This window comes from Heptranchias perlo, chromosome 10 (genome assembly GCF_035084215.1).
Source record: "Heptranchias perlo isolate sHepPer1 chromosome 10, sHepPer1.hap1, whole genome shotgun sequence".
In the NCBI taxonomy this organism is placed as follows: Eukaryota; Metazoa; Chordata; class Chondrichthyes; order Hexanchiformes; family Hexanchidae; genus Heptranchias; species Heptranchias perlo.
This window is the reverse complement of record NC_090334.1, coordinates 10,665,027-10,690,166: the sequence shown is the minus strand read 5'-3', so window position 1 is coordinate 10,690,166 and position 25,140 is coordinate 10,665,027. Positions and strand designations below refer to the sequence as shown.

Below are 25,140 nucleotides of genomic sequence, written 5' to 3'. Positions count from 1 at the left end.
AGAGCGGGACAATGGGAGGACATCGGGGGGGTGAAGAGTGGGAGATCGAAGAGGGAGACATCGGACATCGGAGCAGGGTGCAAAGGTGGGTTCATTTTGTGTTTTCACTTTCCTTCTATGGTTTTTTATTTAATTTATTTCGTTTCTTTTTCCCTGATCCAGCCTTGGTTTCACCAGGCGTGAATCAGAAGCGGTGGGCAAGCTGCCCAGGTGAGTTAAAAATCTTTCTAAGTATTTACTCTGTCACAGGTGAAGGACCTTCAGTGCCTCAGTGAGGTACATTTGTCTCTTTAACTGTCGCCTCACCGGCTTTATTTGCCGGCGGGACTTCAGTTTTCGGGTCGCCCGCGCACACAGGGTGGGTCTCTGGGAAACTCGGAAGTCGGCGGGTTGGAGCCGGCTTCCGAACCCGAACGGGATTGCCACGATTTTCGACCCAACGCACCCGCAATGGCCCCCGAAAATTGAGCCCTTGATCTCCGCGAGATGAGTCACATTCGCCAGTGTCAGCCTGGCTAAACTCTATCGGACAATCACGCAGCCAATGGTCACCAGTGGCACTGAGGCAAGTGCGGGGAAAGGGAGGGTCTCGCGGGAGGCGGAGTCCGGGGAAGGGGAGGCCGAAACTTTCCTTGTCCCCCTGGCCCCACTAGGGAAATTTTAGAAAACCTACTGTTTGGGCCTCTTCATCTTCCCGGCAGGTCCGGACTCTCTTCCGCCATCTGGTCAGCGGCTTCCCCTGCTCAGGCCGAGTTAAAATCGTGGTCAAGGCCCTGCTCCTGCCCCTGTTTAAAGAAGGACCCCGGCGGCTTTGGGTGGCCGGCTTAGCTGCCCGTCCGGAAACCCGGGTAAAAATCGCAGAAGTCGGCGATTTTAACTGCCCACTCGGCCAGTTTCCTCCAGTGTAGGCGGGTAGGGTTACAATCATCCCCCGCGGTCTTGGACGGGATAACAGCTGCAGGGATGGGGCAGTGAACCTTTTTATCGATGAGTCTCACAGTGTAACACGCCAACAAACCTGACTTTTCCAGCTGAAAATGGCCAAGAGACTGAAATAACATCGAATCAAAATGGATTCGTTGGCAGAACGAGTAGAATCCTCGATCTTTCACTGCCATCTCTTGATTCCTTTAGAACATTACTGAATGCACTGATCCCACTTCAGCTCCACTCCCAGCTCCAGCCCATCAGCCTTCTGTTTATTTAAAGCTTTGAAGCTGAGCTTGTGAGGATTTACCAGAGAATACAGCCCACATTCCTCGGCTTTAATTACAGGGAGAAGCGTTTCTTTTATCTGGGATGTGGGCCGCAGGCCCTGAGTGGAGACTGCTGCTCCCGTTAGTCAGCCGCAGCAAGCTGAGATCCAGTGTTTCCCTGGGACAGCTGTGCAGGTGCCATGAGTCAACGCCATGAACGGCCACAGAGAGGGGCTTCTTTACCATGCAAGTGGACTTCAAGGGATGGACAACCAAACCACACACCCCAGCCAGACAAATTTAGGTCCATCACTCCGTGCAAAGCAACTCCACTGGAAGGAGGTCTCACCAGGGTCACCAACTCTGGTTGGGCGTCTTCCTGGAGGTTTCATCACATGACCTCCCGTCTCCAACCATGTGCATGTACTGTGCCTGGCTACAATTTACTGAGATAGCCTGTCCGTGCACACTCGCACACATGTATATACAGCTAATGTTATTCCTATATTTAAAAAGAGAGATAGATCAAGTCCAGGGAACGATATACCACTTAGCTTAACGTCGGTGGTAGGAAAGATAATGGAATCCTTACTCAAAGATGTAATAGAAAAACATCTAGAAACCGAAAATATAATAAAGAGCATGTCAGCACGGGATTTCAGAAGGGAAGGTCATGCTTGACCAACCTTAGTGAATTCTTTGAAGAAGTAACAGAAAGAGTAGACAAGGGTAATGTAGTAGATGTAATATATTTGGATTTTCAAAATTCGATAAGGTACCGCATTGTAGACTCATGACTAAGGTTAGAGCATGTGGAGTCAGGGCTCAGGTAACAGAATGGATAACAAGCTGTTACAAAACAGAACAAGAGAGTAGGGGTTAAGGGTAGCTACTCAGACTGACAAAAGGTGGGAAGTGGTGTTCCACAGGTTTCAGTTGATATAGGGGTATTGGAGAGGGTGCAAAAAAGATTCACAAGGATGAAACCAGAACTGAGAGGATACACCTATCAGGAAAGGCTGAACAGGCTGGGGCTGTTTTCTTGGAAAAGAGAAGGCTGAGGGGTGACCTGATCGAGATCTTTCAAATTATGAAAGGGTTTGATAGGGTAGATGTAGAGAAAATGCTCCTACTTGTGGGGAAGACCAAAACCAGGGCCATAAATATAAAATAGTCGCTAATAAATCCAATAGGGAATTCAGGAGAAACAACTTTTACCCAGAGAGTGGTGAGAATATGGAACTTGCTACCACAAGGAGTAGTTGAGGCAAATAACAGATACATTTAAGGGGAAGCTAGATAAGCACATGACGAGAGAAAGGAATAGAAGGATATGCTGATAGGGTTAGATGAAGTAGGGAGGGAGGAGGCTCGTGTGGAGTATAAACACCAGCAAAGACCAGATGGGCAGAATGGCCTGTTTCTGTGCTGTAGTTTATGTAACGATGTAACACTCACACCTGCACATACGCACACATGAATGTACAGGCACAAACACACAAGCTAGCACTTGCTTACTCAGACTGTACCAATTGGTGTAATCTGTCCTACTAGTACATGAGTACATCATCACCAACTCTTACCATGTCACATCCACCTCCACTATCACCTGTGGCTCAGTGGGTCACACTCTTACTGCCGAAGAGTCTGAAGTCCTAGGTTCAAATCCCACTCAGGGGTATGATTTTAAATGGGAATAAACGGATGGGTTAGGGGCAATAAAAATTTTTAAAGACTAAAACCTATCCCCAACCCGCCCACTTTTCATGGAGGCGGGTGACCAATCTGCTCTCAGGAGGCGGGTCGGTCACCAAAAGCTTTCAAGGAGGCTCTGGGCCTCCATTTTGACATTTTTTTTGTTTTTAACCCCTGAGGGCGGGATTCCCGGGCTCTTTCCTTCAGGCCACGTAAGAGGAGGCGAGAAGGCCCAAAACAGCAGGTGTGTGCCCTTTATAGCGAAGCTTGTGGGCCCGGAGGAGCAGGAGTGCTTCCCCCAGACCCAACAAGCCGACCTGCAGCGACCCCACCCCCACGATCTCCGAATCCCGCCCCCACACGATCTCCGAATCCCGCCCCCCCACGATCTCCGAATCCCGCCCCCACACGATCTCCGAATCCCGCCCCCACACGATCTCCGAATCCCGCCCCCACACGATCTCCGAATCCCGCCCCCACACGATCTCCGAATCCCCGCCCCCCACACGATCTCCGAATCCCGCCCCCACACGATCTCCGAATCCCGCCCCCACACGATCTCCGAATCCCGCCCCCACACGATCTCCGAATCCCGCCCCCCACACGATCTCCGAATCCCGCCCCCACACGATCTCCGAATCCCGCCCCCACACGATCTCCGAATCCCGCCCCACACGATCTCCGAATCCCGCCCCCACACGATCTCCGAATCCCGCCCCCACACGATCTCCGAATCCCGCCCCACACGATCTCCGAATCCCGCCCCCACACGATCTCCGAATCCCGCCCCCACACGATCTCCGAATCCCGCCCCCACACGATCTCCGAATCCCGCCCCCACACGATCTCCGAATCCCGCCCCCACACGATCTCCGAATCCCGCCCCCGACGATCTCCAAACCCCGCCCCCCCACGATCTCCAAACCCCACCCCCCACGATCTCTGATCCCCACCCCCATGATCTCTAAACCCTCCCCCATGATCTCCGACCCCACCCATGATCTCCGATACCCCCCCCCAATGATCTCCGACTCCCGCGATGACCCCTGATCTGTGCCCCCCTCGATGACTGACCCTCCCCGATCACAGAGCCCTCCAATGACTGACCCCGCCCCCGGTGACCCCCGACCTCCGCGGGCAGGAAACCATAAAAAAAAGACGTTCTAACGTGAAAATCATAAGGACGGCTGGGAAACCCACCTCCCCCCACCTCGACAAAATCATGCCCCAGAGACTTGAGCACAAAATCTAGGCTGATACTCCCAGTGCAGTACTGAGGGAGTTCTGCACTGTCTTTTGGGTGAGATGTTAAACCAAGCTTGTCTGCCCTCTCAGGTGAACGTAAAGATCCCATGGTACTAATCGAAGAAGAGCAGGGGAGTTCTGCCCGGTGTCCTGGCCAGTATTTATCCCTCAACCAACAACTAAAATAGATTATCTGGTCATTATCACATCGCTGTTTGTGGGGCCTTGCTGTGCGCAAATTGGCTGCCATTGTTTCCAGTGACCACAATTCACCAGTAGTTCATAGTTGTAAAGAGCATTGGGACATCCTGAGGTTGAGGAAGGCACTAGAAATGCAAGTCCTTTTTATCTTATACTATACCCATCGATGATTGGCTAATCAGTTTCTAAGTATTCTCTCTGTGCCTATCGTAAAGGATAGGATGTTGGGGCTCTGAGATAGGCCTCACCAACCTGAGCACTGGCTTTGTGATAAAGGACTGGATTCTGCCCTCACATCCACCTTCAGGGAAGCGATCGTGAAAGCAGTGAGAGCTGCACAAGTCCTCGAGCTCACAAAGTCAACGGATGGTTTTACCTGAACAGATCCACTTACGTCTCTTAGGGGAGCTGGTTCCAAAGGTCACATCCGACATCCTCATACCAGACTTGGCTAGGGTGTAGATTCGACTCTCCTGTAAAGACAAAGAAAGGACTCAATGGGAACAACAAACGGTTGCACCTTGGGAGTCGGTCCCTGCGTACAAAGTCAAAGTATCTCGTCTCGACTCGTTCTTTAACCAGACAAATCGCTCCACCAACCAAGGACGACCATGTACCACCACCACCAGCCACAGAATGGAGAAAGAGCTATCAATCTGTCGATCCTTTCCGTGTCTGGTCCAGGTGAGGTTTCCTGTGTTGAATCACTCGTTCTGTGATCTTCATCTATTCCTTTAAGTTTCAGCTTTGCAACCGTACTCCCCTCCCACCCTCCTTCCTTCCGGAACCCAAAGACTCCGGTTTTCCACAAGCTGTTCAGCATTTTGTTTTAGGAATAACAGTGCATTGCTACGACATAATCTGATCGTCTTCCAACCTCCGAAAGGAAAACTTTCCAGAGCTACAGGGAAAGTGCGGGGGAGTTGGGCTAATTGGATAGCTCCCGGCACGGGCACAATGGGCCGAATGGTCTCCTTCTGTGCTGTCGATGAAAAGCAAAAACTGAAAGGATAAAAGGGCATATGAAAGAAAGGACTTGCACTTGCAATGAGCTGGACACTGGAGGAGAGGTGTTGGAGGAAGAGGAGGATGGTGTGGTTGACCATGTCAAATCTTGCGAAGGACGAGGTAGCAGAATATACCAAGGTCACAGTCACAAAAGATGTCATTTATGCAGACTTCTGTCTGCAGACATTTCCATTACAATTCCCTATGTCCACATTTATAATAGAAACTGCCTATGTAAAACACGTCACATTGTAATTATACCATCCCGCCAGTGATGGCGGTGTAATGCCTCAGTTTGCATCTCCCGGCCCCTCAGCCTTCACTGCAGAGAAACTCCTCTGCTCCAATCAACTTGGCTTCTCTGCGTCTCAATTTGCCACAAGTTTTGCTATTAAATTGTAATAGCATAAAATCAAAGCATCATATGAAAATAAGGACAGAATGCATGACTTTAAAAAGAGGACTGAATTTTGTCTGTGCCCCTGGGTCAAGTTATCCCCTTCCCTCCAAGCCTGCTTCACCTGCAACAAGGACTTTGATAGGGTTTTTGTCCCAGTCTTCAGGAATGTCTTGGCTCATGGGTGAGGCATCTAACAATTGGTGGCAGAAACCTTGTACCTTCTCAACGGCGATGTCCTTGGTCATCTCCTCTTCGAGGGTGATGAGGGGGTCTGGAGTCCTCGTGCACAACGCCAAAGGAGAGTGACCAATAATATATTATACATTGTGCGTACAGCACGCTCTGCGTGTAAGGGTCACAGTTACTTCCTGTAACAGCCTTCCCCTTCAAACGCATCCAATTCACCGTGAGCACAGTCAGGAAAGACCTTTTCAAATATATACTCTGGTATGTAGACAAATCATTCTATATATATATATATATAGACAAATCATTCTATATATATATATATATATAGACAAATCATTCTATATATATATATATATATAGACAAATCATTCTATATATATATATATATATATATATATAGACAAATCATTCTATATATATATATATATATATAGACAAATCATTCTATATATATATATAATATATATAGACAAATCATTCTATATATATAATATATATATAGACAAATCATTCTATATATATATATATATAGACAAATCATTCTATATATATATATATATAGACAAATCATTCTATATATATATATATATATATAGACAAATCATTCTATATATATATATATATAGACAAATCATTCTATATATATATATATATAGACAAATCATTCTATATATATATATATATAGACAAATCATTCTATATGTATATATATAGACAAATCATTCTATATATATATATATAGACAAATCATTCTATATATATATATATATATATATAGACAAATCATTCTATATATATATATATAGACAAATCATTCTATATATATATATATAGACAAATCATTCTATATATATATATATATAGACAAATCATTCTATATATATAATATATAGACAAATCATTCTATATATATATACTATATAGACAAATCATTCTATATATATATATATATATAGACAAATCATTCTATATATATATATAGACAAATCATTCTATATATATATAGACAAATCATTCTATATATATATAGACAAATCATTCTATATATATATAGACAAATCATTCTATATATATATATAGACAAATCATTCTATATATATATATAGACAAATCATTCTATATATATATATAGACAAATCATTCTATATATATATATAGACAATCATTCTATATATATATATATATAGACAAATCATTCTATATATAAATATATAGACAAATCATTCTATATATATATATATAGACAAATCATTCTATATATATATATATATAGACAAATCATTCTATATATAGACAAATCATTCTATATATAATAGACAAATCATTCTATATATATATAGACAAATCATTCTATATATAGACAAATCATTCTATATATATATATTAGACAAAATCATTCTATATATATATATAGACAAATCATTCTATATATATAGACAAATCATTCTATATATATAGACAAATCATTCTATATATATATATATAGACAAATCATTCTATATATATATATATAGACAAATCATTCTATATATATATATATATAGACAAATCATTCTATATATATATATAGACAAATCATTCTATATATATATATATAGACAAATCATTCTATATATATATATATATAGACAAATCATTCTATAATATATATATAGACAAATCATTCTATATATATATATAGACAAATCATTCTATATATATATAGACAAATCATTCTATATATATATATAGACAAATCATTCTATATATATATATAGACAATCATTCTATATATTATATATAGACAAATCATTCTATATATATATATATATAGACAAATCATTCTATATATAATATATAGACAAATCATTCTATATATAGACAAATCATTCTATATATATATATAGACAAATCATTCTATATATAGACAATCATTCTATATATATATATAGACAAATCATTCTATATATAGATAAAATCATTCTATATATAGACAAATCATTCTATATATATATATATAGACAAATCATTCTATATATAGTCAAACCATTCTATGTCTATAGACAAATCATTCTATATATAGACATAATTCTGTATATAGACAAATCATTTTATCTAGACAATCAAATCATTCTATGCATATTTATAGACAAATTATTCTATAAATGGACAAATTATTCTATATGTCTATATACAGAATGATTTGTCTATATATATATAGAATGATTTGTCTATATATATATATAGAATGATTTGTCTATATATATATATAGAATGATTTGTCTATATATAGAATGATTTGTCTATATATAGAATGATTTGTCTATATATAATATAGAATGATTTGTCTATATATATATATATATATATATATACAGAATGATTTGTCTATATATAGAATGATTTGTCTATATATATATATATATATATACAGAATGATTTGTCTATATATACATTAAACATATTGAGAGAGAGAGAGAATTATTTCTTTATATAAATAATGATTTGGCTGTATATAGAATGATAAGAACATAAGAACATAAGAAATAGGAGCAGGAGTAGGCCAATCGGCCCCTCGAGCCTGCTCCGCCATTCAATAAGATTCATGGCTGATCTGATCCTAACCTCAAATCTAAATCATGTCCATTTCCTGCCCGCGCCCCGTAACCCCTAATTCCCTTTACTTCTTGGAAACTGTCTATTTCTGTTTAAATTTATTCAATGATGCAGCTTCCACAGCTTCCTGGGCAGCAAATTCCACAGACCTACCACCCTCTGAGTGAAGAAGTTTCTCCTCATCTCAGTTTTGAAAGAGCAGCCCCTTATTCTAAGATTATGCCCCCTAGTTCTAGTTTCACCCATCTTTGGGAACATCCTTACTGCATCCACCCGATCAAGCCCCTTCACAATCTATATGTTTCAATAAGATCGACTCTCATTCTTCTGAACTCCAATGAGTAGAGTCCCAATCTACTCAACCTCTCCTCATATGTCCGCCCCCTCATCCCCGGGATTAACCGAGTGAACCTTCTTTGTACTGCCTACTTAAACTTGATTAGTTTCTATTTAGAATGATTGTCCATATACATAGAACAGAGCCCTGTTACACCGGGGTGGGGCGCAGAGCCCCGTTACACCGGGGTGGGGGAACAGAGAGCCCCGTTACACCGGGGTGGGGGAACAGAGAGCCCCGTTACACCGCGGGGGGTGGGAGGGGGGGACAGAGCTCCGTTATACGGGGGGGTTTGGGGGGTGGGACAGAGCCCTGGTATACGGTGGTGGGGGGGACAGATCCCCGTTATATGGGGGACAGGGTCTCATTATTCGGGGGGACACCGACGCACAGTGTTCTGGGGACAAACCTTAATCTTACCCAAGAAGGAAAGCGGTGTAACGGTGGAGGCGGGGGCTTGTTGACGGAGACACGCTTGGCACATTCGAATCAGATGCCTCTTTTGACACGCTGGGCAGGAATGGGAGGGGGACCTCCTGCATGGGAGGGGTGCTCACTCTCTTCCGTCTCCATCTTTCAGGGACGTCGTCGATGTCCGTCTCTTGCACCTGTACCGGTTGCCGTGGAAAGGCAATAGGCTTGAAGGAGCAGATGTCGATGCAGACAATGTGATTGAGCCTCTCTGGCCCGGGCTGGGGCTGGCTGTAGTGTTTCTTCGCCAGCTCGATGCTGTCCCTTGGTGCCACGGAGTCCTTACCTTGGGCAGGGGTCATGCTGGCACCAATGCTGCCTTCCTTGGCGTTGAAGGTCGGCGGAATGGTTACGGACCTGGTCGAGGGGGGCGAGGACTGTCCAGAGGCCGGTGCAGGAGGTGCGCTGGGGCTCAACGCATTTGTCTCACTTGAGGAAGAGGAGGAGTCCAGCCTCTGTGAGCGGAACTTATTGTTGAGCTCATCGGATGAAGCCTCCTGCTCCGAGACCTGGCGCGTGGCGGCCGGCGAGGCTGGGGTGCTCTGGTTGTCTGAAGATGTTTTCAGTGCAGCGGTCTCTTCAGTCATCCGCAGCGGAGACACGGCCTGCTCAGCCCTCGCTCCCTCACGCTCGGAGTCGTTGTGTGCTGCCATGTCTGACTGACCGTCAAGGAGCGAATCGGCAGGGTCCAAACTGCACAGGTCGGACTTTGTACTTGCTTGACTTGGACAGCAAGCCTGCTGGTCTTCTGCCTCACCAAGGCTCCCTTCCTCCGCTGTTACCATGGAGGTTGGCCTGAAAGGTCCCCTCTAGAAGCAGCTCCTTCCTGCCCTCGGTGGGCGACTTTGCCACCTGGTCGGGCTTCTCGAGCGTAGGGAGGGAATGAAGCCTCGGCAACAGAGGAGAAGATTCGGAGACTTCAGCCAAGTCTGCTGCCGGTCTTCTGCCTTGTAAATCTATTCAATATAAAAGCAGTCCATGTTACTGGGAATCGCACCAGTCGTTAACAATCAGTCCTTGGTCTATCCATACTGTGAGATGGTGGATCACCACATAATACTGACAGTCAATGGTCTCCTTCCTACTTTGATCCAGGCATTCCAACTGGATATCAAGAAGTGACTCCAAGATCAATGGGCATGCCGGATATCGCACAAGTGCCACATGCCCGGAGTCGTGTGTATCCGGTGAAATGCCACAGGGGGAGTACAGTGGGTGGGGAGGGAGGGTGTGACGGAGGGGGGAAGGGCATTACAGTGAGGGGAGGGGAAGAGTGTGACAGTGGGGGGAGGGGAAGAGTGTGACAGTGGGGGGAGGGGAAGAGTGTGACAGTGGGGGGGGGGGGGAGAGTGTGACAGTGGGGGGGGGGGGAGAGTGTGACAGTGGGGGCGAGAGTGTGACAGTGGCGGGGGAGAGTGTGACAGTGGCGGGGGGAGAGTGTGACAGTGGGGGGGGAGAGTGTGACAGTGGGGGGGGGAGAGTGTGACAGTGGGGGGGAGAGTGTGACAGTGGGGGGGGGGAGAGTGTGACAGTGGGGGGGGGAGAGTGTGACAGTGGGGGGGGAGAGTGTGACAGTGGGGGGGGGAGAGTGTGACAGTGGGGGGGAGAGTGTGACAGTGGGGGGGGAGAGTGTGACAGTGGGGGGGGAGAGTGTGACAGTGGGGGGGAGAGTGTGACAGTGGGGGGGGGAGAGTGTGACAGTGGCGGGGGAGAGTGTGACAGTGGGGGGGAGAGTGTGACAGTGGGGGGGGGAGAGTGTGACAGTGGGGGGGGGGGAGAGTGTGACAGTGGGGGGGGAGAGTGTGACAGTGGGGGGGAGAGTGTGACAGTGGGGGGGGAGAGTGTGACAGTGGGGGGGGAGAGTGTGACAGTGGGGGGGGAGAGTGTGACAGTGGCGGGGGAGAGTGTGACAGTGGGGGGGGGAGAGTGTGACAGTGGGGGGGGAGAGTGTGACAGTGGGGGGGGAGAGTGTGACAGTGGGGGGGGAGAGTGTGACAGTGGGGGGGGGAGAGTGTGACAGTGGGGGGGAGAGTGTGACAGTGGGGGGGGGAGAGTGTGACAGTGGGGGGGGAGAGTGTGACAGTGGGGGGGGAGAGTGTGACAGTGGGGGGGGAGAGTGTGACAGTGGGGGGGGAGAGTGTGACAGTGGGGGGGGAGAGTGTGACAGTGGTGAGGAGAGTGTGACAGTGGGGGGGAGAGTGTGACAGTGGGGGGGGAGAGTGTGACAGTGGGGGGGGAGAGTGTGACAGTGGGGGGGAGAGTGTGACAGTGGTGAGGAGAGTGTGACAGTGGGGGGGAGAGTGTGACAGTGGGGGGGAGAGTGTGACAGTGGGGGGGAGAGTGTGACAGTGGGGGGGAGAGTGTGACAGTGGGGGGGGAGAGTGTGACAGTGGGGGGAGAGTGTGACAGTGGTGAGGAGAGTGTGACAGTGGGGGGGAGAGTGTGACAGTGGGGGGGAGAGTGTGACAGTGGGGGGGAGAGTGTGACAGTGGGGGGGGAGAGTGTGACAGTGGGGGGGAGAGTGTGACAGTGGCGGGGGAGAGTGTGACAGTGGGGGGGAGAGTGTGACAGTGGGGGGGAGAGTGTGACAGTGGGGGGGGAGAGTGTGACAGTGGCGGGGGAGAGTGTGACAGTGGGGGGGGGGGGGGAGAGTGTGACAGTGGGGGGGGAGAGTGTGACAGTGGGGGGGGGGAGAGTGTGACAGTGGCGGGGGAGAGTGTGACAGTGGCGGGGGAGAGTGTGACAGTGGGGGGGGAGAGTGTGACAGTGGGGGGGGAGAGTGTGACAGTGGGGGGGGGGAGGAGTGTGACAGTGGCGGGGGAGAGTTTGACAGTGGGGGGGGAGAGTGTGACAGTGGGGGGGGAGAGTGTGACAGTGGCGGGGGAGAGTTTGACAGTGGCGGGGGAGAGTTTGACAGTGGGGGGGGAGAGTGTGACAGTGGGGGGGGGAGAGTGTGACAGTGGGGGGGGGAGAGTGTGACAGTGGGGGGGGAGAGTGTGACAGTGGGGGGGGAGAGTGTGACAGTGGGGGGGGGAGAGTGTGACAGTGGCGGGGGAGAGTTTGACAGTGGGGGGGGAAGAGTGTGACAGTGGGGGGGGGAGAGTGTGACAGTGGGGGGGGGAGAGTGTGACAGTGGGGGGGGGAGAGTGTGACAGTGGTGAGGAGCGCGTGACAGTGGTGAGGAGCGCGTGACAGTGGTGAGGAGCGCGTGACAGTGGGGGGGAGAGTGTGACAGTGGGGGGGAGAGTGTGACAGTGGGGGGGAGAGTGCGACAGTGGGGGGAGAGTGTGACAGTGGGGGGGAGAGTGTGACAGTGGGGGGGGGGAGAGTGTGACAGTGGGGGGGGAGAGTGTGACAGTGGCGGGGGAGAGTTTGACAGTGGGGGGGGAGAGTGTGACAGTGGGGGGGGGGAGAGTGTGACAGTGGGGGGGGGAGAGTGTGACAGTGGTGAGGAGCGCGTGACAGTGGTGAGGAGCGCGTGACAGTGGTGAGGAGCGCGTGACAGTGGTGAGGAGCGCGTGACAGTGGGGGGGAGAGTGTGACAGTGGGGGGGGAGAGTGTGACAGTGGCGGGGGAGAGTTTGACAGTGGGGGGGGAGAGTGTGACAGTGGGGGGGGGAGAGTGTGACAGTGGGGGGGGAGAGTGTGACAGTGGTGAGGAGCGCGTGACAGTGGTGAGGAGCGCGTGACAGTGGAGGGGAGAGTGCGACAGTGGGGGGAGAGTGCGACAGTGGGGGGGAGAGTGTGACAGTGGGGGGGAGAGTGTGACAGTGGGGGGGGGGGGAGAGTGTGACAGTGGGGGGGGGAAGAGTGTGACAGTGGGGGGGGGGAGAGTGTGACAGTGGGGGGGGGGAGAGTGTGACAGTGGGGGGGAGAGTGTGACAGTGGGGGGGGAGAGTGTGACAGTGGGGGGGGAGAGTGTGACAGTGGGGGGGGGAGAGTGTGACAGTGGCGGGGGAGAGTGTGACAGTGGGGGGGGGGAGAGTGTGACAGTGGGGGGGGAGAGTGTGACAGTGGGGGGGGAGAGTGTGACAGTGGGGGGGGAGAGTGTGACAGTGGCGGGGGAGAGTGTGACAGTGGCGGGGGAGAGTGTGACAGTGGGGGGGGAGAGTGTGACAGTGGGGGGGGGAGGAGTGTGACAGTGGCGGGGGAGAGTTTGACAGTGGGGGGGGAGAGTGTGACAGTGGGGGGGGAGAGTGTGACAGTGGGGGGGGGAGAGTGTGACAGTGGGGGGGGGAGAGTGTGACAGTGGTGAGGAGCGCGTGACAGTGGTGAGGAGCGCGTGACAGTGGGGGGGAGAGTGTGACAGTGGGAGGGGGAGAGTGTGACAGTGGTGAGGAGCGCGTGACAGTGGTGAGGAGCGCGTGACAGTGGGAGGGGAGAGTGCGACAGTGGGGGGGAGAGTGTGACAGTGGGGGGAGAGTGTGACAGTGGGGGGGAGAGTGTGACAGTGGGGGGGGAGTGTGTGACAGTGGGGGGGAGAGTGTGACAGTGGGGGGGGGGAGAGTGTGACAGTGGGGGGGTGAGAGTGTGACAGTGGGGGGGGAGAGTGTGACAGTGGGGGGGGAGAGTGTGACAGTGGGGGGGGAGAGTGTGACAGTGGGGGGGGAGAGTGTGACAGTGGGGGGGGGGAGAGTGTGACAGTGGGGGGGGGGGAGAGTGTGACAGTGGGGGGGGGAGAGTGTGACAGTGGGGGGGAGAGTGTGACAGTGGGGGGGGAGAGTGTGACAGTGGGGGGGGAGAGTGTGACAGTGGGGGGGGAGAGTGTGACAGTGGGGGGGGAGAGTGTGACAGTGGGGGGGGAGAGTGTGACAGTGGGGGGGGGAGAGTGTGACAGTGGGGGGGGGGGAGAGTGTGACAGTGGGGGGGGAGAGTGTGACAGTGGGGGGGGGAGAGTGTGACAGTGGGGGGGGAGAGTGTGACAGTGGGGGGGGAAGAGTGTGACAGTGGGGGGGGAGAGTGTGACAGTGGGGGGGGGGGGAGAGTGTGACAGTGGGGGGGGAGAGTGTGACAGTGGGGGGGGGAGAGTGTGACAGTGGGGGGGGAAGAGTGTGACAGTGGGGGGAGAGTGTGACAGTGGGGGGGGGAGAGTGTGACAGTGGGGGGGGAGAGTGTGACAGTGGGGGGGGGGAGTGTGACAGTGGGGGGGGGGAGAGTGTGACAGTGGGGGGGGGAGAGTGTGACAGTGGGGGGGGGGGAGAGTGTGACAGTGGGGGGGGAGAGTGTGACAGTGGGGGGGGGGAGAGTGTGACAGTGGGGGGGGGAGTGTGACAGTGGGGGGGGGGGGAGAGTGTGACAGTGGGGGGGGAGAGTGTGACAGTGGGGGGAGAGTGTGACAGTGGGGGGGGGAGAGTGTGACAGTGGGGGGGGGAGAGTGTGACAGTGGGGGGGGGGGAGAGTGTGACAGTGGGGGGGGGGGACAGTGAGTGTGACAGTGGGGGGGAGTGTGACAGTGGGGGGGAGAGTGTGACAGTGGGGGGGAGAGTGTGACAGTGGGGGGGGGAGAGTGTGACAGTGGGGGGGGGGAGAGTGTGACAGTGGGGGGGAGAGTGTGACAGTGGGGGGGGAGAGTGTGACAGTGGGGGGGGGAGAGTGTGACAGTGGGGGGGGAGAGTGTGACAGTGGGGGGGGGAGAGTGTGACAGTGGGGGGGGGGGAGAATGTGACAGTGGGGGGGAGAGTGTGACAGTGGGGGGGGGAGAGTGTGACAGTGGGGGGGGAGAGTGTGACAGTGGGGGGGAGAGTGTGACAGTGGGGGGGGGAGAGTGTGACAGTGGGGGGGGAGAGTGTGACAGTGGGGGGGGGGGGGGAGAGGTGTGACAGTGGGGGGGGGGAGAATGTGACAGTGGGGGGGGAGAGTGTGACAGTGGGGGGGGAGAGTGTGACAGTGGGGGGGAGAGTGTGACAGTGGGGGGGAGAGTGTGACAGTGGGGGGGGAGAGTGTGACAGTGGGGCGGGGGGAGAGTGTGACAGTGGGGCGGGGGGAGAGTGTGACAGTGGGGGGGGAGAGTGTGACAGTGGTGAGGGAGAGTGTGACAGTGGGGGGAGAATGTGACAGTGGGGGGGAGAGTGTGACAGTGGGGGGGAGAGTGTGACAGTGGGGGGGGGGGAGAGTGTGACAGTGGGGCGGGGGGAGAGTGTGACAGTGGGGCGGGGAGAGTGTGACAGTGGGGGGGGGAGAGTGTGACAGTGGGAGGGAGAGTGTGACAGTGGGGGGGAGATGTGACAGTGGGGGGGGGAGAATGTGACAGTGGGGGGGGGAGAGTGACAGTGGGGGGGGAGAGTGTGACAGAGGGGGGGGAGAGTGTGACAGTGGGGGGGAGAGTGTGACAGTGGGGGGGGGGAGAGTGTGACAGTGGGGGGGGGAGATGTGACAGTGGGGGGGAGAGTGTGACAGTGGGGGGGAGAGTGTGACAGTGGGGGGGGAGAGTGTGACAGTGGGGGGGGGGGAGAGTGTGACAGTGGGGGGAAGAGTGTGACAGTGGGGGGGAGAGTGTGACAGTGGGGGGGGAGAGTGTGACAGTGGGGGGGGAGAGTGTGACAGTGGGGGGGGAGAGTGTGACAGTGGGGGGGGGAGAGTGTGACAGTGGGGGGGAGAATGTGACAGTGGGGGGGGGAGAGTGTGACAGTGGGGGGGAGAGTGTGACAGTGGGGGGAGAGTGTGACAGTGGGGGGGAGAGTGTGACAGTGGGGGGGGGGGGAGAGTGCGACAGTGGGGGGGGGAGAGTGTGACAGTGGGGGGGGGGGAGAGTGTGACAGTGGGGGGGGGAGAGTGTGACAGTGGGGCGGGAGAGTGTGACAGTGGGGGGGGGGAGAGTGTGACAGTGGGGGGGGGAGTGTGACAGTGGGGGGGGGGAGAGTGCGACAGTGGGGGGGAGAGTGTGACAGTGGGGGGGGGAGAGTGTGACAGTGGGGGGGGAGAGTGTGACAGTGGGGGGGGAGAGTGTGACAGTGGGGGGGGAGAGTGTGACAGTGGGGGGGGGAGAGTGTGACAGTGGGGGGGGAGAGTGTGACAGTGGGGGGGGAGAGTGTGACAGTGGGGGGGGGGGAGAGTGTGACAGTGGGGGGGGAGAGTGTGACAGTGGGGGGGGAGAGTGTGACAGTGGGGGGGGGGGGGAGAGTGTGACAGTGGGGGGGGGAGAGTGTGACAGTGGGGGGGGGGAGAGTGTGACAGTGGGGGGGAGAGTGTGACAGTGGGCGGGGGGGAGAGTGTGACAGTGGGGGGGGAGAGTGTGACAGTGGGGGGGGAGAGTGTGACAGTGGGGGGGGAGAGTTGACAGTGGGGGGGGGGAGAGTGTGACATTGGGGGGGGGGGGGGAGAGTGTGACAGTGGGGGGGGAGAGTGTGACAGTGGGCGGGGGGGGAGAGTGTGACATTGGGGGGGGGGGGAGAGTGTGACAGTGGGGGGGGGGGGCAGAGTGTGACAGTGGTGAGTAGAGTGTGACAGTGGTGAGGAGCGCGTGACAGTGGTGAGGAGCGCGTGACAGTGGTGAGGAGCGCGTGACAGTGGGGGGGGAGAGTGTGACAGTGGGGGGGAGAGTGTGACAGTGGTGAGGAGCGTGTGACAGTGGTGAGGAGCATGTGACAGTGGTGGGGAGCGTGCGACAGTGGTGGGGAGAGTGCGACAGTGGTGAGGAGAGTGTGACAGTGGGGGGGAACGTGTGACAGTGGGGGGGAGCGTGTGACAGTGGGGGGGAGCGCGTGACAGTGGGGAGGAGCGCGTGACAGTGGTGAGTAGAGTGTGACAGTGGTGAGTAGAGTGTGACATTGGTGAGGAGAGTGTGACAGTGGTGAGGAGCCCGTGACAGTGGTGAGGAGCGCGTGACAGTGGGGGGGAGAGTGTGACAGTGGTGAGGAGCGCGTGACAGTGGGGGGGTGAGTGTGACAGTGGTGAGGAGCGTGTGACAGTGGTGGGGAGCGTGCGACAGTGGGGGGGAGAGTGTGACAGTGGTGAGGAGAGTGTGACAGTGGTGAGGAGAGTGTGACATTGGGGGGGAGAGTGTGACAGTGGTGAGGAGAGTGTGACACTGGGGGGGGAGAGTGTGACAGTGGGGGGGAGAGTGTGACAGTGGTGAGGAGAGTGCGACAATGGTGAGGAGAGTGCGACAGTGGTGAGGAGAGTGTGACAGTGGGGGGGAAGAGTGTGACAGTGGGGGGGAAGAGTGTGACAGTGGGGGGGAAGAGTGTGACAGTGGTGAGGAGAGTGTGACAGTGGGGGGGAGAGTGCGACAGTGGTGAGGAGAGTGCGACAGTGGTGGGGAGAGTGCGACAGTGGTGGGGGAGAGCGCGACAGTGGTGAGGAGCGCGCGACAGTGGTGAGGAGCGCGCGACAGTGGTGAGGAGCGCGCGACAGTGGTGAGGAGCGCGTGACAGTGGTGAGGAGCGCGTGACAGTGGTGAGGAGCGCGTGACAGTGGGGGGGAGAGAGTGCGACAGTGGTGAGGAGAGCGTGACAGTGGTGAGGAGAGCGCGACAGTGGTGAGGAGAATGCGACAGTGGTGAGGAGAGTGCGACAGTCGGGGGGAGAGTGCGACAGTGGTGAGGAGAGTGTGACAGTGGGGGGGAGAGTGTGACAGTGGTGAGGAGAGTGTGACAGTGGGGGGGGGAGAGTGTGACAGTGGGGGGGAGAGTGTGACAGTGGGGGGGAGAGTGTGACAGTGGTGAGGAGAGTGCGAGAGTGGTGGGGAGAGTGCGACAGTGGGGGGGGAGAGCGCGACAGTGGTGAGGAGCGCGTGACAGTGGTGAGGAGCGCGTGACAGTGGTGAGGAGAGTGTGACAGTGGGGGGGAGCGTTTGACAGTGGGGGGGAGCGTGTGACAGTGGGGGGGAGCGTGTGACAGTGGGGGGGAGCGTGTGACAGTGGGGGGGGAGCGTGTGACAGTGGGGGGGAGCGTGTGACAGTGGGGGGGGAGCGTGTGACAGTGGTGCGGAGCGTGTGACAGTGGTGAGGAGCGCGTGACAGTGGTGAGTAGAGTGTGACAGTGGTGAGGAGCGCGTGACAGTGGTGAGGAGCGCGTGACAGTGGTGAGGAGCGCGTGACAGTGGTGAGGAGCGCGTGACAGTGGGGGGGAGAGTGTGACAGTGGTGAGGAGCGTGTGACAGTGGTGAGGAGCGTGTGAGGTGTGACAGTGGTGAGGAGCGTGTGACAGTGGTGGGGAGCGTGCGACAGTGGTGAGGAGAGTGTGACAGTGGGGGGGGAGAGTGTGACAGTGGTGAGGAGAGTGTGACAGTGGTGAGGAGAGTGTGACAGTGGGGGGGAGAGTGTGACAGTGGGGGGGAGAGTGCGACAGTGGTGGGGGAGAGTGCGACAGTGGTGGGGAGAGTGCGACAGTGGTGAGGAGAGCGTGACAGTGGTGAGGAGAGCGCGACAGTGGTGAGGAGAGTGCGACAGTGGTGAGGAGAGTGCGACAGTCGGGGGGAGAGTGCGACAGTGGTGAGGAGAGTGTGACAGTGGGGGGGAGAGTGTGACAGTGGTGAGGAGAGTGTGACAGTGGGGGGGAGAGTGTGACAGTGGGGGGGAGAGTGTGACAGTGGTGAGGAGAGTGCGACAGTGGTGAGGAGAGTGCGACAGTGGTGAGGAGGGTGCGACAGTGGGGGGGAGCGTGTGACAGTGGGGGGGAACGTGTGACAGTGGGGGGGAGAGTGTGACAGTGGTGAGGAGAGTGTGACAGTGGTGAGGAGAGTGTGACAGTGGGGGGGCGAGTGCGACAGTGGGGGGGGAGAGTGCGACAGTGGGGGGGAGAGTGTGACAGTGGTGAGGAGAGTGTGACAGTGGGGGGGAACGTGTGACAGTGGGGGGGAGCGTGTGACAGTGGGGGGGAGCGCGTGACAGTGGTGCGGAGCGTGTGACAGTGGTGAGGAGCGCGTGACAGTGGTGAGGAGCGCGTGACAGTGGTGAGGAGCGCGTGACAGTGGTGAGGAGCGCGTGACAGTGGTGAGGAGCGCGTGACAGTGGGGGGGAGAGTGCGACAGTGGTGAGGAGCGTGTGACAGTGGTGGGGAGCGTGCGACAGTGGGGGGGAGAGTGTGACAGTGGTGAGGAGAGTGTGACAGTGGGGGGGAGAGTGTGACAGTGGTGAGGAGAGTGCGAGAGTGGTGGGGAGAGTGCGACAGTGGGGGGGGGAGAGCGCGACAGTGGTGAGGAGAGTGCGACAGTCGGGGGGAGAGTGCGACAGTGGTGAGGAGAGTGTGACAGTGGGGGGGGAGAGTGCGACAGTGGTGAGGAGAGTGCGACAGTGGTGAGGAGAGTGCGACAGTGGTGAGGAGAGTGCGACAGTCGGGGGGAGAGTGCGACAGTGGTGAGGAGAGTGTGACAGTGGGGGGGAGAGTGTGACAGTGGGGGGGAGCGTGTGACAGTGGGGGGGAACGTGTGACAGTGGGGGGGGAGAGTGTGACCGTGGTGAGGAGAGTGTGACAGTGGTGAGGAGAGTGTGACAGTGGGGGGGAGAGTGTGACAGTGGGGGGGGAGCGTGTGACAGTGGGGGGGGAGCGTGTGACAGTGGGGGGGAGCGTGTGACAGTGGGGGGGAGCGTGTGACAGTGGGGGGGAGCGTGTGACAGTGGGGGGGAGCGCGTGACAGTGGTGCGGAGCGTGTGACAGTGGTGAGGAGCGCGTGACAGTGGTGAGGAGCGCGTGACAGTGGTGAGGAGCGCGTGACAGTGGTGAGGAGCGCGTGACAGTGGTGAGGATCGCGTGACAGTGGGGGGGAGAGTGCGACAGTGGTGAGGAGCGTGTGACAGTGGTGGGGAGCGTGCGACAGTGGGGGGGAGAGTGTGACAGTGGTGAGGAGAGTGTGACAGTGGGGGGGGAGAGTGTGACAGTGGTGAGGAGAGTGCGAGAGTGGTGGGGAGAGTGCGACAGTGGGGGGGGGGAGAGCGCGACAGTGGTGAGGAGAGGGCGACAGTCGGGGGGAGAGTGCGACAGTGGTGAGGAGAGTGTGACAGTGGGGGGGAGAGTGTGACAGTGGTGAGGAGAGTGTGACAGTGGTGAGGAGCGCGTGACAGTGGTGAGGAGCGCGTGACAGTGGGGGGGAGAGAGTGCGACAGTGGGGTGGAGAGCGCGACAGTGGTGAGGAGAGCGTGACAGTGGGGGGGGGGGGAGAGTGACAGTGGGGGGGGAGAGAGTGCGACAGTGGGGGGGAGAGTGCGACAGTGGTGAGGAGAGTGCGACAGTGGTGAGGAGAGTGCGACAGTCGGGGGGAGAGTGCGACAGTGGTGAGGAGAGTGTGACAGTGGTGAGGAGAGTGTGACAGTGGGGGGGGAGAGTGTGACAGTGGGGGGGAGCGTGTGACAGTGGGGGGGAACGTGTGACAGTGGGGGGGGAGAGTGTGACAGTGGTGAGGAGAGTGTGACAGTGGTGGGGCGAGTGTGACAGTGGGGGGGGAGAGTGCGACAATGGGGGGGGAGAGTGTGACAGTGGGGGGGAGCGTGTGACAGTGGGGGGGAGCGTGTGACAGTGGGGGGGGAGCGTGTGACAGTGGGGGGGAGCGTGTGACAGTGGGGGGGAGCGCGTGACAGTGGTGCGGAGCGTGTGACAGTGGTGAGGAGCGCGTGACAGTGGTGAGTAGAGTGTGACAGTGGTGAGGAGCGTGACAGTGGTGAGGAGCGCGTGACAGTGGTGAGGAGCGCGTGACAGTGGGGGGCGGGCAGTGGGGGAGCGTGCGACAGTGGTGAGGAGAGTGTGACAGTGGGGGGGAGAGTGTGACAGTGGTGAGGAGAGTGTGACAGTGGTGAGGAGAGTGTGACAGTGGGGGGGAGAGTGTGACAGTGGGGGGGGAGAGTGTGACAGTGGGGGGGGAGAGTGCGAGGGGGGAGAGTGCGACAGTGGTGGGGAGAGTGCTGACAGTGGGGGGGAGAGTGTGACAGTGGGGGGGGGAGAGTGTGACAGTGGGGGGGGGAGAGTGTGACAGTGGGGGGGGAGAGTGTGACAGTGGGGGGGGGAGAGTGTGACAGTGGGGGGGAGAGTGTGACAGTGGGGGGGGAGAGTGTGACAGTGGGGGGGGGAGAGTGTGACAGTGGGGGGGGGAGAGTGTGACAGTGGGGGGGGGAGATTGTGACAGTGGGGGGGGAGATTGTGACAGTGGGGGGGGAGAGTGTGACAGTGGGGGGGGGGAGAGTGTGACAGTGGGGGGGGGAGAGTGTGACAGTGGGGGGGGAGAGTGTGACAGTGGGGGGGGAGAGTGTGACAGTGGGGGGGGAGAGTGTGACAGTGGGGGGGGGAGAGTGTGACAGTGGGGGGGAAGAGTGTGACAGTGGGGGGGAAGAGTGTGACAGTGGGGGGGAGAGTGTGACAGTGGGGGGGGAGAGTGTGACAGTGGGGGGGGGAGAGTGTGACAGTGGGGGGGGAGAGTGTGACAGTGGGGGGGAGAGTGTGACAGTGGGGGGGGGGGGGAAGAGTGTGACAGTGGGGGGGAAGAGTGTGACAGTGGTGAGGAGCGCGTGACAGTGGTGAGGAGCGCGTGACAGTGGTGAGGAGCGCGTGACAGTGGGGGGGAGAGTGTGACAGTGGTGAGGAGCGTGTGACAGTGGTGAGGAGCGTGTGACAGTGGTGGGGAGCGTGCGACAGTGGTGAGGAGAGTGTGACAGTGGTGAGGAGAGTGTGACAGTGGTGAGGAGAGTGTGACAGTGGGGGGGAACGTGTGACAGTGGGGGGGAGCGTGTGACAGTGGGGGGGAGCGCGTGACAGTGGGGGGGAGCGCGTGACAGTGGGGGGGGGAGAGTGTGACAGTGGGGGGGCGAGAGTGTGACAGTGGGGGGGGCGAGAGTGTGACAGTGGGGGGGGGGGGAGAGTGTGACAGTGGGGGGGAAGAGTGTGACAGTGGGGGGGAGAGTGTGACAGTGGGGGGGGAGAGGTGTGACAGTGGGGGGGGAGAGTGTGACAGTGGGGGGGGGAGAGTGCGACAGTGGGGGGGAGAGTGTGACAGTGGGGGGGAGAGTGTGACAGTGGGGGGGGGGAGAGTGTGACAGTGGGGAGGAGAGTGTGACAGTGGGGGGGGGGGGGAGTGTGACAGTGGGGGGGAGAGTGTGACAGTGGGGGGGGGGAGAGTGTGACAGTGGGGGGGAGAGTGTGACAGTGGGGGGGGAGAGTGTGACAGTGGGGCGGTAGAGTGTGACAGTGGGGGGGGAGAGTGTGACAGTGGGGGGGGGGAGAGTGTGACAGTGGGGGGGAGAGTGTGACAGTGGGGGGGGAGTGTGACAGTGGGGGGGGAGAGTGTGACAGTGGGGGGGGGGGAGAGTGTGACAGTGGGCGGTAGAGTGTGACAGTGGGGGGGAGAGTGTGACAGTGGGGGGGAGAGTGTGACAGTGGGGCGGTAGAGTGTGACAGTGGGGGGGAGAGTGTGACAGTGGGGGGAGAGTGTGACAGTGGGGGGGGGGGAGAGTGTGACAGTGGGGGGGGAGAGTGTGACAGTGGGGGGGGGAGAGTGTGACAGTGGGGGGGGAGAGTGTGACAGTGGGGCGGTAGAGTGTGACAGTGGGGGGGGGGAGAGTGTGACAGTGGGGGGGGAGAGTGTGACAGTGGGGGGGGAGAGTGTGACAGTGGGGGGGGGAGAGTGTGACAGTGGGGGGGGAGAGGTGTGACAGTGGGGGGGGAGAGTGTGACAGTGGGGGGGAGAGTGTGACAGTGGGGGGGGGGGAGAGTGTGACAGTGGGGGGGGGAGAGTGTGACAGTGGGGGGGGGAGAGTGTGACAGTGGGGGGGGAGAGTGTGACAGTGGGGGGGGAGAGTGTGACAGTGGTGAGGAGAGTGTGACAGTGGGGGGGGGGAGAGTGTGACAGTGGGGGGGAAGAGTGTGACAGTGGGGGGGGAGAGTGTGACAGTGGGGGGGGGGAGAGTGTGACAGTGGGGGGGAAGAGTGTGACAGTGGGGGGGGGGGAGAGTGTGACAGTGGGGGGGGGGGAGAGTGTGACAGTGGGGGGGGGGGAGAGTGTGACAGTGGGGGGGGGGGAGAGTGTGACAGTGGGGGGGGAGAGTGTGACAGTGGGGGGGGAGAGTGTGACAGTGGGGGGGGGAGAGTGTGACAGTGGGGGGGGGGAGAGTGTGACAGTGGGGGGGGGAGAGTGTGACAGTGGGGGGGGGGGGAGAGTGTGACAGTGGGGGGGAGAGTGTGACAGTGGGGGGGGGGGAGAGTGTGACAGTGGGGGGGGGGGAGAGTGTGACAGTGGGGGGGGAGAGTGTGACAGTGGGGGGGGGGGGAGAGTGTGACAGTGGGGGGGGAGAGTGTGACAGTGGGGGGGAGAGTGTGACAGTGGGGGGGGGAGAGTGTGACAGTGGGGGGGGGAGAGTGTGACAGTGGGGGGGAGAGTGTGACAGTGGGGGGGGGGAGAGTGTGACAGTGGGGGGGAGAGTGTGACAGTGGGGGGGGGGGGGAGAGTGTGACAGTGGGGGGGGGAGAGTGTGACAGTGGGGGGGAGAGTGTGACAGTGGGGCGGTAGAGTGTGACAGTGGGGGGGAGAGTGTGACAGTGGGGGGGGAGAGTGTGACAGTGGGGGGGGAGAGTGTGACAGTGGGGGGGGAGAGTGTGACAGTGGGGGGGGGGGAGAGTGTGACAGTGGGGGGGGAGAGTGTGACAGTGGGGGGGGAGAGTGTGACAGTGGGGGGGGAGAGTGTGACAGTGGGGGGGGAGAGTGTGACAGTGGGGGGGGAGAGTGTGACAGTGGGGGGGGAAGAGTGTGACAGTGGGGGGGGGAGAGTGTGACAGTGGGGGGGGAGAGTGTGACAGTGGGGGGGGAGAGTGTGACAGTGGGGGGGGAGAGTGTGACAGTGGGGGGGGGAGAGTGTGACAGTGGGGGGGGAGAGTGTGACAGTGGGGGGGGGGAGAGTGTGACAGTGGGGGGGAGAGTGTGACAGTGGGGGGGGAGAGTGTGACAGTGGGGGGGGAGAGTGTGACAGTGGGGGGGGGGGGAGAGTGTGACAGTGGGGGGGGGGAGAATGTGACAGTGGGGGGGAGAGTGTGACAGTGGGGGGGGGGGAGAATGTGACAGTGGGGGGGAGAGTGTGACAGTGGGGGGGGGAGAGTGTGACAGTGGGGGGGGAGAGTGTGACAGTGGGGGGGAGAGTGTGACAGTGGGGGGGGAGAGTGTGACAGTGGGGGGGAGAGTGTGACAGTGGGGGGGGGGAGTGTGACAGTGGGGGGGAGAGTGTGACAGTGGGGGGGGAGAGTGTGACAGTGGGGGGGAGAGTGTGACAGTGGGGGGGGAGAGTGTGACAGTGGGGGGGGAGAGTGTGACAGTGGGGGGGGGGGGAGAGTGTGACAGTGGGGGGGGAGAATGTGACAGTGGGGGGGGAGAATGTGACAGTGGGGGGGGAGAGTGTGACAGTGGGGGGGGAGAGTGTGACAGTGGGGGGGGAGAGTGTGACAGTGGGGGGGGAGAGTGTGACAGTGGGGGGGGAGAGTGAAGTGGGGGGGAGAGTGCGACAGTGGGGGGGGAGAGTGTGACAGTGGGGGGGGGGAGAGTGTGACAGTGGGGGGGGGGAGAGTGTGACAGTGGGGCGGGAGAGTGTGACAGTGGGGGGGGGAGAGTGTGACAGTGGGGGGGGGAGTGTGACAGTGGGGGGGGGGAGAGTGCGACAGTGGGGCGGAGAGTGTGGACAGTGGGGGGGGAGAGTGTGACAGTGGGGGGGGAGAGTGTGACAGTGGGGGGGGAGAGTGTGACAGTGGGGGGGGGAGAGTGTGACAGTGGGGGGGGAGAGTGTGACAGTGGGGGGGGAGAGTGTGACAGTGGGGGGGGAGAGTGTGACAGTGGGGGGGGAGAGTGTGACAGTGGGGGGGGAGAGTGTGACAGTGGGGGGGGAGAGTGTGACAGTGGGGG

General features: G+C 56.8%; 1 protein-coding gene across 1 annotated transcript in view; it reads right to left on the bottom strand.

Annotated features, from left to right (window-relative positions):
* LOC137326277 (pleckstrin homology domain-containing family H member 1-like) overlaps positions 1-10,289 on the bottom strand; it is an 85,601-nt gene extending 75,312 nt beyond the window's left edge. Inside the window, 3 exon segments of the mRNA XM_067991205.1 lie at positions 4,732-4,810; positions 9,287-9,355; positions 9,358-10,289. Coding sequence (XP_067847306.1) covers positions 4,732-4,810; positions 9,287-9,355; positions 9,358-10,122 — 913 coding nt within the window. The 5' untranslated portion in view covers positions 10,123-10,289.
* Positions 10,290-25,140: the final 14,851 nt, after the last annotated feature.